This window comes from Podarcis tiliguerta, assembly GCF_965153285.1.
Source record: "Podarcis tiliguerta genome assembly, chromosome: 12".
NCBI lineage: Eukaryota > Metazoa > Chordata > Lepidosauria > Squamata > Lacertidae > Podarcis > Podarcis tiliguerta.
Genome location: NC_139545.1, coordinates 12,914,671 through 12,928,176, shown reverse-complemented (window position 1 = coordinate 12,928,176; position 13,506 = coordinate 12,914,671). Strand labels below are relative to the sequence as shown.

Genomic DNA, 13,506 nt, shown 5'->3' with positions numbered 1-13,506 from the left:
CTTGCTACGAGAAGCCAAGTTACAGGGAACCAGGCAGAGGGCCTTCTTGGTAGTGGCACCCGCCCTGTGGAACGCCCTCCCACCAGATATCAAAGAGCAAAATAACTACCAAACTTTTAGACACCTGAAGGCAGCCCTGTTTAGGGAAGCTTTTAATGTTTAATAGGTTATTGTATTTTAGTGTTCTGTTGGAAGCCGCCCAGAGTGGCTGGGGAAACCCAGCCAGATGGGCGGGATATAAATAATAAATTTTTCTTCTTCTTCTTCTTCTTCTTCTTCTTCTTCTTCTTCTTCTTCTTCTTCTTCTTCTTCTTCTTCTTCTTCTTATTTCCTGTTTATTTGTTGGTTTAGTTTATGCGGCTGTATTAATTTTATGGATGCTTCAGTGTTGCTTTTTGTCCAAAAACCAATCTATGAAATCTGATTGTCAACGTTCCCCTACCTAAGATCCCAGAACCCTAGGTGGTCCCTTCTTTGTAAAGGACCTTCTATTGAGGACCCAACTCCCCTTTGTTACTCCCCTTTTCATCTCTGGACAGCCTCCTGCTTTTTATGATTCAGCATCCCAGCCCATTCCATCTTTCCTTCTCCTCTTTTACTGGCCCACCTACTGGTGGTACGCAGTCTCAGACCACTTTTCGCTCCATTGCTTTATTTTCCTCCACCTCAAATACTCTCTTTTCCTCCTTCCTCCCTCATCATAGAAACCAACTCCTAAGGGATGAGGTCTCTTGGGGCCCCCCATGAAATATTTGAAGGGGCCGCCCCCAAGTTGATGGGCGTGGCCATTCAAATAGTGCCCGGGCACCGCGTCTTGTGATTGTTTATGTGGGGCGTGGCTTACCTGGCTCCCCCCCCCCATTTTATTCAAGCTGGCACCCCTGCCCCTCATGATTCTCATTTTCTCTTTGCCTCCTCTGCGCCCGAGAGCAAACGCTCCCGAAAGCTGCCTTTGCTATGCTCTGGAATGCTCTCAGCATCCTTCCAAGGCCCAGTGTCTCTGTGCAACCCGACTTCCTGGACAGACACCTCTGCTTTGCATTGTGAGAAGCTGCGCAGAGTGCGCCTGCCCCCCCCCCCCAGTATTACAGCGGTACCTCAGGTTACATACGCTTCAGGTTACAGACTCAGCTAACCCAGAAATAGTGCTTCAGGTTAAGAACTTTGCTTCAGGATGAGAACAGAAATCGGGCTCCGGTGGCGCAGCGGCAGCAGGAAGCCCCATTAGCTAAAGTGGTGCTTCAGGTTAAGAACTGTTTCAGGTTAAGAACGGACCACCGGAACGAATTAAGTACTTAACCTGAGGTACCACTGTATATGCAAACACTATCTTTTATTTATTTTAAAACAATTTCATGCTATAAACAGCATCCTTATGTTAGAAAGGCTAAAAATGACCCCTGTAACAATTATTCACAGATATTACAGTGGTGCCCCGCAAGACGAATGCCTCGCAAGATGGAAAACCCGCTAGACGAAAGGGTTTTCCGTTTTTCAATGCGCTTCGCAGGACGAATTTCTCTATGGGCTTGCTTCGCAAGACGAAAATGTCTTGCGATTCCAGGGGTTTTTTTTCCGCTCCCCACCCCCTTTTTTCTAAGGCACTAAGCTGCTAATAGCCTTTTAGCAGCTAATCCGCTAATCCCTTAAGCCTTTAATAGCCGCTAAACCGCTAATAGCGCTAATCCGCTAATGGGCCTGCTTCGCAAGACGAAAAAACCGCTAGACGAAGAGACTCACGGAACGGATTCTTTTCGTCTTGCGAGGCACCACTGTAGTTGCCTCTAACCCCCAACAGTTTCATTCAGGTACAATCAAATTGTTTAAGTCACGAATGCAGATCTTTCCTTGCAGTTTTTTCCTTCTTCATCACAGTGGTAGCAACAAACAGACAAGCCCACAAGGGGGCAAGTTACCTTTCCAGATCTCTGAACTTATGTGGGGGGCCATCGGGGCCAGCAGGACAAAGAGAGTCGCCAAAGCATCTTCAAATTCTGTGCTGTGAAGAACAACCGGCTGTGAGGCTTGCTGCAAGAAAAGAAAGAAAGAAAGAAAGGGAGGGAGGGAGAAGAATGGATTGTAAAACGTAAACACTTCATAAAGCAGCCACTCATGAAGAAAAATGACAGTATGAAAGTAAAAAGGGGGGAAAATGAAGAGTTGTGCCTTGAAAATCAGTATTTAACAGTAAGATGTTAAAGACAGACGTAATGTTTCTGCCAGCAAAACCATGGAGAAAGAGAGCTATATTTTCATAATGCACACGTATACAAAAAATTCAGAAAAGTTAATGGATACTGTTAAGCATTCAGCAAAAGCAAGCCCTTGGGATTCTGTACGGATGCCAGAGAATGCTTATGAAGATCAGCTTATAGGATTAGAGCCTCAAAAGGTACATTGGAAACTGGAATTCACTGCTGTAGCACTAAATAAATTCATAATTCCGTTTGTAAATGCGAGAGATAAGCTAGGCAAGATGGATAACTCTGGCTGGGTCTATGCTTTGCTTGGACTCTTTGTCAGTATTCCAGCTCGTTCCCCCCTAGATAAAGCTACAGGGTTAGCCTTTAAAAAACCCAGATGCAGAGCTGTAGGAGAGGGAGTTTTCCAAGGGTCACCATTTCTTTTGGCAATGGAAAACAAATGTTAGTTGTTGGGCATTATTTCTTTATTGCATTTATATCTCGCCTTTGCTCAAAGAAGCTTGAGGTTCCCCCCCTTTTAAAGGTAAAGGGACCCCTGACCATTAGGTCCAGTTGTGGCCGACTCTGGGGTTGCAGCGCTCATCTCACTTTATTGGCCAAGGGAGCCGGTGTACAGCTTCAGGGTCATGTGGCCAGCATGACTAAGCCGCTCCTGGCGAACCAGAGCAGCACACGGAAATGCCGTTTACCTTCCCGCCGGAGTGGTACATATTTATCTACTTGCACTTTGACATGCTTTCAAACTGCTAGGTTGGCAGGAGCAGGGACCGAGCAACGGGAGCTCACCCCGTCACAGGGATTCGAACAGCCAACCTTCTGATCGGCAAGTCCTAGGCTCTGTGGTTTAACCCACAGCGCCACCCGCGTCATTACAATAATTCTGTAAGATAGGATAGCTTAAGAGACACTGAGCAGCCCCAGGTCAGCCAGTGAGCTTCATGGCCAAGTGGGGATTTGAAGATACACAATGCACAGAAAGGGGAAAAAGGCATCGCTGCAGGGCAATAGCCTTGCTTGCTACCTGTGGGTGCGATTATGGGTTTGTTTTATTTTTGTTCTCATTTTATTTTGTACTTTGTGGTTTTATTTTACATCTTATGCTGTAAACCATCTTGAGATCTTTGGATGAAGGGCGGTATATAAACTAATCAATCAACCAATCAGATGTTTGTGGTTAGATGTATCCTGCTGTGCTCTCCAGTTCTAAATAAATACAATTAAAAAGTTCAAAGAGTGACTAGAGTTGTCTTGCTTGTAATTAACATGAAAACAAGAGGTGCCTCTGATACTCTGCAACTGTATTCTACTCTGTAATCAGAATAGCAAAAGAGGTTCTGATTGGCTGAAGACGCACGTTTTCCCCAGGTGCATAATACGGTGCCATGACCAAGTGCATGGAAAGTGTAAGGTTCTCAATTTGTTAGCTTCAGAGGAGGTATGCAGGTTGTGTGCAACAATTAAGAAATAAAATCCATTTATTAAATGCACATAATCTCCCACCTAACTGCACAGCAAGCCTTCATCCTGTGAAAAGCCTCGTTGGCAGGTTGACATTCCTTCTAGGAATCCTATCACACCAACAACTTGTTTGACAGCTGCCTACAAATCTATCAGAAGCATTCATCATCAGACTCCTTTAAGTAACACTGTGTGTGTCTACTACAGTTACTACTAAAGATCATTTCAAAAGTGAAATAAGAGCAGATTTCACTGCTTTCTGATGAAGTAAACCTTCTTGGGCTTGTTCTAATCTTAGCTTTCCTACTTCCTGGTTTCAGGTGGGTGTGATAGTCGATATTCTCAAATGCAGATTAAAAACTGTGCTATCACACTACTTAAATGCTCTTAGGTTTTATACTCTACCCACCAATCTGTTAAGAGTGTGAACACATGGCCTATAGAGAAAGGCCTTGTTATTAAATTAGACCCAAGGAAACTGTAGTTTCAGTTTCAACATGCACAATCTTTGGCAGGTGATATAGTCAACAGCTGTCTTAGCTCAGTTAAATTTCAATTTTCTTCAAAAGGTAAAACAAAACAATTGTTTTCCAAGGTAGGGGAAACAAAACAGACCGTAATATATGTTCTAATTTACAATATTAACAAGGGTGAAGATTTGTTAGATATTAGATTAATTATTGCTGGTCTTTGTGATACTGGGAATGCCATATTTAAACAATTCTAAAAAGGAGGATTTCAAACATTCCAAATTAACAGGGAAAAATGCACTATGGATAAAAATGATCTTAGGGAAATGCAAAAACTAAAAGCTTTTAGAACATTTAAATGACCAGCTGCACCCTTGCTGCTAATCATGGATCTGTAGTGCACATCAGTACCGTAAAAGAAGTTATTAAAATATGATAATTTACATGGTATACTCACTGACAAAGTGTTACTGAGGCCCATCAGTCGAGCAATTGCGGTATGAAATGAGAAATCATCCTGGAAGAATTCGGTTACCTAATTGCACAAAAGAAAAATGTTCTCTCTTTGGTTAATTCAATTTACTACAGCTCTGCAATTCTTGCTTATTTAAACAATGTCTAGGCATCCCTTTATTGAAACGAACAGGGTGCTGCTGCATAAACGCTGGAAGTAGAAATGCAATGGGGTAGTCAAAACAGAAATTTATTGATCCAACACATTTTTAATCCCGACTAGTCCTTCTGTCCATTTTTAATTACAGAACTGGTTCTATATACACACAGGTACCACTATCAGAACACAATGAGTTCTCATGAAATGGGTCATTAGGCAAACATTCACATAATGAGCTGATGATTTCTATTATTTCCCATGGGAACATTTTTTATCCATGCTTCCTCTCTCCATGCTTTCTGCTTGAAACTGCTGCAGCCAATCCGCAAGAGCCCTACAAGAAAAATTGTTATGTCCAATCTCTCTTCTACCAATGGTTTCTGCCTGAAAAATAGCTGCTGTCGACCAGCACAACAGAAACAAGTAATGAAATGTGCAAACCCCAGCTGTTCGGGTATCTGAGTCAACCCTTTGCGGAGCAAGGTTTGGGGATAATCCTTTGTGTTCAGATAACAAGCAATCTGATAGTGGGACCTGCATGAATTGTATAAAACTATCTTAACAGACAATCTGTATGAAAGTTATAATAGTATTGTTATAGACATTATTATATTCGTACTTATTTATTAAAAGTATTCATAAACAGTCCTTCATCCTAAGATCTCTATAGATGAACGACTACAGTGGTACCTCGGGTTACATACGCTTCAGGTTACATACGCTTCAGGTTACAGACTCCGCTAACCCAGAAACAGTACCTCAGGTTAAGAACTTTGCTTCAGGATGAGAACAGAAATCGTGCTCCAGCGGCACGGCAGCAGTAGGAGGCCCCATTAGCAAAAGTGGTGCTTCAGGTTAAGAACAGACCTCCGGAACGAATTAAGTACTTAACCTGAGGTACCACTGTATTATGAAAATACCTATAGTGTATGACTAGGATTAGTCCCATACTAGCAAATGTGCAAAATAATTCTAAAGTGGAGGAAGGTTTCAAAAGCAGCTTGAGCTATACCATTTTTATTTTAATTTAGCTTGAATATTTCTCAAGACAAATTTCTATAGAAAATTTCTCTAAAGAAATCTGGGCAAACCTGAATTAGTTCTTTGAATCCTGGCAAAACATTCACAAACATGGATTTGGACAGTCAAAAACAACTACTTGTGCCTCCCTGGAAAGACTTGCTTCATAAGAAGATTCCAGATTACATACTGGCCTCAAGTACAATTTTGTATATATTATATATATTATTGTAGATAAATTATATATTATTATAGGTACAAAGTATAGGTACAATACTTTATGCACATAGGCATAAACGATCAGGAGGCTTCAACCACAAACTGACTGAAAACACATCTTTTATAGGCTTCATAGGTGGAATCCTGACAAGACAGAGGTACTGTTTTGGGGGGACAGGGGGCGGGCTGGTTTGGAGGACTCCCTGGTCCTGAATGGTGTAATTGTGCCCCTGAAGGACCAGTTGCGCAGCCTGGGAGTCATTTTGGACTCACAGCTGTCCATGGAGGCGCAAGTCAATTCTGTGTCCAGGGCAGCTGTTTACCTGCTCCATCTGGTACGCAGGCTGAGACCCTACCTGCCCGCAGACTGTCTCGCCAGAGTGGTGCATGCTCTGGTTATCTCCCGCTTGGACTATTGCAATGTGCTCTACGTGGGGCTATGTTTGAAGGTTACCCGAAACTGCAACTAATCCAGAATGCGGCAGCTAGACTGCTGACTGGGAGAGGCCACTGGGACCATATAACACTGGTCCTGAAAGACCTACACCGGCTCCCAGTACATTTCCAAGCACAATTCAAAGTGTTGGTGCTCACAGTTCAAGCCCTAAACAGCCTCGCCCCAGTATACCTGAAGGAGCGTCTCCACCCTCATCGTTCAGCCTGGACACTGAGGTCCAGTGCCAAGGGCCTTCTGGCGGTTCCCTCACTGCGAGAGGTGAGGTTACATGGAACCAGGCAGAGGGCCTTCTCGGTAGTGGTACCCTCCCTGTGGAATGCCCTTCCATCAGATGTGAAGGAAATAAACTACCACCTGACTTTTAGGAGACACCTGAAGGCAGCCCTGTTTAGGGAAGTTTTTAATGTTTGATGTTTTATCGTGTTTTTAATATTCTGTTGGGAGCCGCCCAGAGTGGCTGGGTAAACCCAGCCAGATGGACGGGGTATAAATATTATTATTATTATTGTTATATTTGCAAGTAAATTTTTATTAATATTGCTCATTTATACATAAAAACAAATACAAAATTTATACCATAATTTGCGCGTATCACATCAAATCAACAAATCAAAAATACAACACAAAATTCTTTTAGGCTCCGCCAAGCCGTAGACTTCCTTCCACACTTTTGGTAAGTATCAGATAAATTTGTATTCACGTATTTTATAGTTTTAATCCTGTATCGTTTACTGTTAGAGTTAATTCAGCCCCGCCAGTGTCGTCTGAAAATTAGTTCCAAGATAAGTCAAATATTTATTCCAATTGTCATGAAATTTCTATTCGTCTTGATCCCTTAATCTTCCTGTTGTTGTTGTTGTTGTTATTGATGATTATTATGTTCATTCATCTCCTCAAGATTCACCACTGAAAAATCCTTACTCATTTATCAAACCAGTAATTCTCTCTAATTCTCTCTAGTGTAATTCTCTCTAGTGTAGTTCAGAACTGTTGTCATCCTCCAGAATCAGATCTCTACTTGATGGTTTCGTCCTGACCATACAGCCAAGATCCAACGTTATGCTATCAAAACCTATATTGTATGGCACCGTTTAATTCTTCACACACTGGTAGGAGACCATGCCACAGCCACAGGTATCTAGACCAAATGATTTCCTTTTGAGTGGGGTCTGGCATAACGTGCGCAGGCCAGAGGAAGATGTGGAAGTGAAACCTGAATGTGATAAATTTGAAAACACTGTGCCTTATTAAATCATTTGTTCTCCAGTAGGTGCTGGAAGAGGCAGAATGGCTGTGTCTTTTCTCAAACAGTCTCTTGTGGCACCTTAGGGCCTAACAAATTCATTATGACATAATCTAAGTGGACCGTAGTTTATGAAAGCCTATGTCAACATTAGTTTGTAAAAATTTATGCCACAATAAATTTGTTGGTCTTTAAGGTGCCACAAGAATCTGTTTCTGGTGAAGAAAACTAACCCCTCTGGAAACTGTCTCAAATAATTAACACTGAGTAGGCTTCCAAGGAAGTTACTGCTAGATGTTTATCTTCCGCTTTTAAAATAAAGATGATGTATGGTAGATCTAAGTTTGCCTGGCTGTGCAGCGGGATAAGGATTATCACCATCCACCAGCATTTTAGAAACTGTTCTTGCTTTCTTTATCGGTGCCTCAAGCTGTGCCACACAAAACAGAAGAAATGGAAGCACTTATGGAATTTATAGAGCGTAACATTGGTATATTACCTGCAGAGCAACAACTTAGTCTTTATAAACGCAGAGAGACAATTCCTCTATGTTGCTTTATAACACTTCTAGCTTTATCACATCTGGGGAGCGGGGATCATTATCAAATGCCATTATGGAGTCACATTTACTTTCCCTGGCTGAAAAAGGAGGGAGTTTTAAAAGCAGTAGAGAAAAATAATCAGAAGGCTAATCTACTATATATCTTGGAAAGTGAATTGTCTGTCTGTCCATTTGTTTGTTCTCTATGGGTTCAGCTGCCTCTTAAAGAGATTGTCGCCAAACTCGGCACAAAGGTTTCTGAGGTGGGGACAGCATTTTTTGTTGATGTTTGGATGCCGCCCGCCATTTTGACTCAAGATGGTAGACTGACACATCACTTTGGTGTGACTTTACCCATTTGGGGGTATAGGTTTGGTTGCCTCTTGAGATACTGTCACCAAACCTGGCATGAAAGTCGCCATTTTGAATCAAGATGGCAAACCAAACTGTGACTTTGCGTGACTTCCCCTACTTCTTGGTGTGACGGGTCCAAACTTACATATTACCACTATCCATTTAACAGTAACGAGGGTGAGTGGGTTGGGGGGTTATAACACTCCCCACTATATTCTATTAAATTAAAAAGAACATTATATTGTTAAAGCTTAGTGTGACAACGGACAAAACATCACCAACAACAAAAATGACTCCATCATTCTTAGAATAGCCAGAATTCTTTCTAACCTCAGAGACAGTGCTGTTCTTCTGCTCCCAGATACGCTTGGCTTCAGCTTTCTCTTTCTGATTCAGTAGCTGTGGACTTGGCAGAGTTCCAGAATTCCTAGCTTCAATAAATTTGGTTGCTAAGTTCCAGAGGCGAGATTGCCATCTTTCCACCCCAGGGATTGCATCAGCTGAATGAAAAATGACAGGAGAGAGAGGTTTTCATTAGCACGAGTTAAGATAACACTTTCAGAGGGAGAAAAAGAAGTGAGACAAAGAGTTCTGCCCCTCAGCATTTAACAGTTTTGAAGCTAGCAATACTTTAACATACAACTTGCAACCGGAGTAAAATAAATTCACTACCTTACTGCTATGGCAGCTACACTTTATATTTGAAATATTCAGAAGTACTTTCCTTTTTGTTTTTAGGCTGAACGCCTAGTGACAGAAATGCCTTAACAGAGAAGGTACCTTCCACCATTGATGTAAAGTGATGACAAATACAAGTACTCTCTCACCAGAGAAGTCAAAGAAGATGAAGCTTCAAGTGGTGCAACTTGAAGAGCAAAGATAAAGGCTGCCGGTGCAGAATTCAGCAGCCAGGTTGCTCACCAGAGCATGGGTGCAATCCTGCTCCTCTCCCATGTGTGGGCTCTGTGCTTCTGGAAGCCTTGTGTTCCCCCCATCCCCACAAGGCTATATGAATTTGACTTCAGCAATTTCAACGACTCAGGCGTTCAATTTAAAGCCCAAAATGAAAGAAGAAATCTAAAGACTAGATTAGAAAGAGACAATCCAATAGGCAGGTGTTATTGTCCAGATGGTATCTCTGGAGTGCTAAACTGGAAGGAAAAATGGAGATAGTACAACAGTTTGCACAACATGTGCTCATTTTGAATTCAGCCATTTTTCAAATAAAAATAGAATAAAACCGTCTCCCACTTGCGATGATATAGCCTGACCCTGTCTGCCATTGGAATGAATAAGGATCAGCACAGACTGTGGACTAGGGTCACTGAGTCATCACATCTGACATTGTAAAAACCCTCTTTGAAAGTATCCTTAACGCTTATCCTTCATACAGTATCCAAAATGTCTTCAAAAATAAAAGGCTGAAACAGGTTATAACATAGGAGATCTGGAATCCGATCTCCCAACTTATTAAAAATGAATGTTAAAGCAGATGCAGGAAGCTTTGGTTTTGATCACAGAAGTGGAGCTGGGGACAGGGTGGGCAAGTTAGCCCTTCCCTTCATGTAGTTTTCTTGGTCTAAACAACACCCCCCCCCGCCAAGCTGTCATTAAACTAGCAGCAGGGGCGAAATTACAGGTATCTTTTCTGTTCACATTTTTTCCACACCGGTGCTAACAGAAGCTTCAGAGGGAAATTTAGATTGGGATAACCCGCAGGGACAGTCTGATCACAGATGTCCTATGTCACCCCTGAACTCATCACAATTTAGAAACAACTGGACGTAGATTATGCTTGTTCCTATGACAATTCACAGATAGCATGTATTGTAGTAAAACTGCAAAAGCAGTACAGTGGTACCTTGGTTCTCAAACAACTTGGAACCCAAACACTGCAAACCTGGAAGTAAGGGTTCTGGTTTGCGAACTTTATTTGGAAGCTGAACGTGCTCAGTTTCGAGTGCCACACTTCCGTTTGGAGCGCCACGCTTCCGATTTGAGTGTTACGCTTCCAATTTGAGTGTTACGCTGAGGTCTGTCTGTTTTTACTATTTATTCTGCATTTTTGTTTTTGCAGCTTTTTTGCTTTGTTTTTGTGACTGTGTAGACCCAGTTCAGCTACTGACTGATTGATTGTGTGACTGCAGTACATTGTCTATGGCTTTCATTTTATGGATCCATGGTCTTGTTAGATAGTAAAGTTCATGTTAAATTGCTGTTTTAGGGGTTGTTTTTAAAAATCTGGAATGGATTAATCCTTTTTGCATTACTTTCTATGGGAAAGCACGCCTTGGTTTTGGAACACTTTGGTTTTGAAACAGACTTCCAGAATGGATTAAGTTTGAGACCAAGGTACTACTGTAACTATAAAAAAACCCCTAAAAGAGATATTTTTGCCAAAGTGAAAAGCACTGTCTAGATCAATCTGCGGGTTTTGTCAACATCTAAGTCAGGGGTCGGCAACGTGCGGCCCGTGGGCCAGATCCGGCCCACGAGCTGCCCCTGAACCAAGCCGCCAGCTGGTCGAGTCCCCCATGCATTGCGCTAAACCAGCGCAGCGTGATGCGGGGACTCACCAAGCAGTGACAGAAATCGCGTCTGCACACGTACGGATACTGGCAATCGCTCCTGTGCAGGCGCGATTTCTGGCACCGCAGACATGCGCAGACGTGATTTCCGGCGTCGCACTGCGCCAGTCCGGCCCACGGATGATCTCCGCGGGAGTGATCCAGCCCATGGCCGGTAAGCCTTGTCGACCCCTGATCTATGACCTCAAAGGCATTTTGTACAAACACAAATCAAGGAAAAAGAAGAATTTGGGTGCTGGGAGGGTGCCTTACTCTTTGCATCCCACAAGATGTCCTGCTCTGGAGGGGAAGCAAACAGGATGTAGAGCCTGACTGTATCAATTCCATACTTCTGGACCATTTCTTCAGGCTCAATACCATTGTGCTTGGATTTACTCATTTTCTCCCACATCACTTGTAGCTTCTCTTTGGTTTTTATGAGAACAGGTTCAGGACCTAAACACAGAACAACACATAAAAAAACAACTGCTTTTGCTCTACATGTTTAAAGAAGAACTGGTTGCTTCCAATCCCTTCTCACACAACTATAATACACAATTGGATTGCTGCAACATGTTGTATGTGGGGCTGCCTCTGAAAACAGTTTGGAAACTTCAGGTGGTACAGAATTTGGCAGCCAGGTTGCTCTCGGCGGCAGGACAATTTGAGGATATAGTCCTGGCCCGACTGCACTGGACGCACTGGCTGCCAATTAGTTTCCAGGTTCAATTCAAAATGCTGTCTTTGACCTATCAATTCTTAAAGGCACCAGGGCTCCCTGTTTGTTGAATGGTCTCCCCAGGGTTAGCTCTCCTTGATCCAAAGCAACTGTCTTCTAGGGACTGAGAAGAGGAACATCTTTCAAACATCCTGGTGAATGGCCTTCACAAAACAACGCTTTTATGTAAGTCAGTGCTTTGGATGTTGGAAGGAAGTAGCAGGGAGCGGAAGAGCAAATGAGTTTCAATTCTGCTTATCACGCTTCCGGTTCAATGCATGAACACTCCAAATAATTCACATCTGCTTCATCCATACGTAAAATATAGGAACAGACATCAGACCAAAATCTGTAGTACTCTTTTCCAGATAAACATATAAAATGCTATTCAGCTATCCACAATCATCTACCGGGAATACCTTGCTAGATATATGAAAGCCTTGCCTATTCCACTGACCAAAACAGCATCATATATTGTTATAGTCAACTCAGTTCTAGCATCAGTGTGTGCAGTCTATTTCTTCCCTTAATATGATTACAGCAAGATTTGGAAAGCTAGAAAGCCTTGTCCACAGAAATATTGTGGAAATTGTTCAGAGGTTTAATGGACTAGCTTGGAGTGGGTCTGTGATCTCACTGAGGGAAACCCAGCATAATAAGATCAAATATTGGCTTTTGAGCCATGGTACCACCGCTATAATTGATAGAACCAGCTACCTATTGTTGCCAAGTTCTATGTACCCTGCAAAATGATCTTTCCCAAAACTGGTCATTTGATTTTTTAGGATATAGCTAAAGGAATGCAATGCCCATAACAGCCTCACTTACCGGTAAGATCAATTTCTTCTCTCTTCAAATACTGCCCAGTTGTTGCTAGCCTGAAAGTCCGATTCTTGACAATACCTTGAACTAAGAGTTTATGAAAAGGCTCTCTGAGGACAAATAAAAATAATTCTGCTGAAAATAACATTCAGAACATACTTTCAACATACTGTATACATGTAAGTTTTGGTGATGGAACATCAGGCTGAATACTCCAGGAGCAGAGATCTTGAGCCCCCCTGAAATTTGCACCCATCTCCTTCAAAAAGCTGGCCTCACTCTACTTTTGTTCTCTGTGTGTCAACCAAAGGGAGCATGGCAGTCAAATGGCTTGGGACCACCTCCCCCCCCCCAAAGGAAACCTGCATGGACCCTCCTTTGGGTCCCCTGCCTCTGGAGGAGAGGCAGTTAGTGACTGAAGATCAAGCTTTCTTGGTGGTCGCTCCCCAAATTTGGAATAGCCTCCCTATGGAAAACTGCCTGGTACCAAGCACAATGACTTTGGGGGCAAGGAGAAGCCCTCTTAATTTGCCCAGCCTTTCCCATCTTCTGTCTGACTCTGAATATCAACTGCTGAAGATTATGAATAGGAGAGAGCTCTTGCCATGCTTGCGGCCTTCCCATAGGCATTTGGTTGTCTACTGTGGGAGGAGAATGCTCAGCTAGAGGCAGGTCTTTGGTCTGATCCACCAAGGCTATTCTTATGTTTTAGTACTGTGTTTTAACCACTGTAATACTGGCTCTGTTATAAATTTGATTTTGTATTGCTGTTGCTTTAATATGTTTCAGCCTATTTAGAAAACTTTTGTGACCTGCTCCA

General features: G+C 42.6%; 1 protein-coding gene across 1 annotated transcript in view; it reads right to left on the bottom strand.

Annotated features, from left to right (window-relative positions):
• LARS2 (leucyl-tRNA synthetase 2, mitochondrial) overlaps nucleotides 1-13,506 on the bottom strand; it is a 60,227-nt gene that overhangs the window by 11,440 nt on the left and 35,281 nt on the right. The window contains exons 15-19 of the mRNA XM_083404739.1: nucleotides 12,693-12,796; nucleotides 11,420-11,602; nucleotides 8,910-9,079; nucleotides 4,590-4,667; nucleotides 1,917-2,028 (exon numbers count right to left, since the gene is read on the bottom strand). Of these exons, the coding sequence (XP_083260865.1) occupies nucleotides 1,917-2,028; nucleotides 4,590-4,667; nucleotides 8,910-9,079; nucleotides 11,420-11,602; nucleotides 12,693-12,796 (647 nt within the window). The remainder of the gene's footprint in view (nucleotides 1-1,916; nucleotides 2,029-4,589; nucleotides 4,668-8,909; nucleotides 9,080-11,419; nucleotides 11,603-12,692; nucleotides 12,797-13,506) is intronic.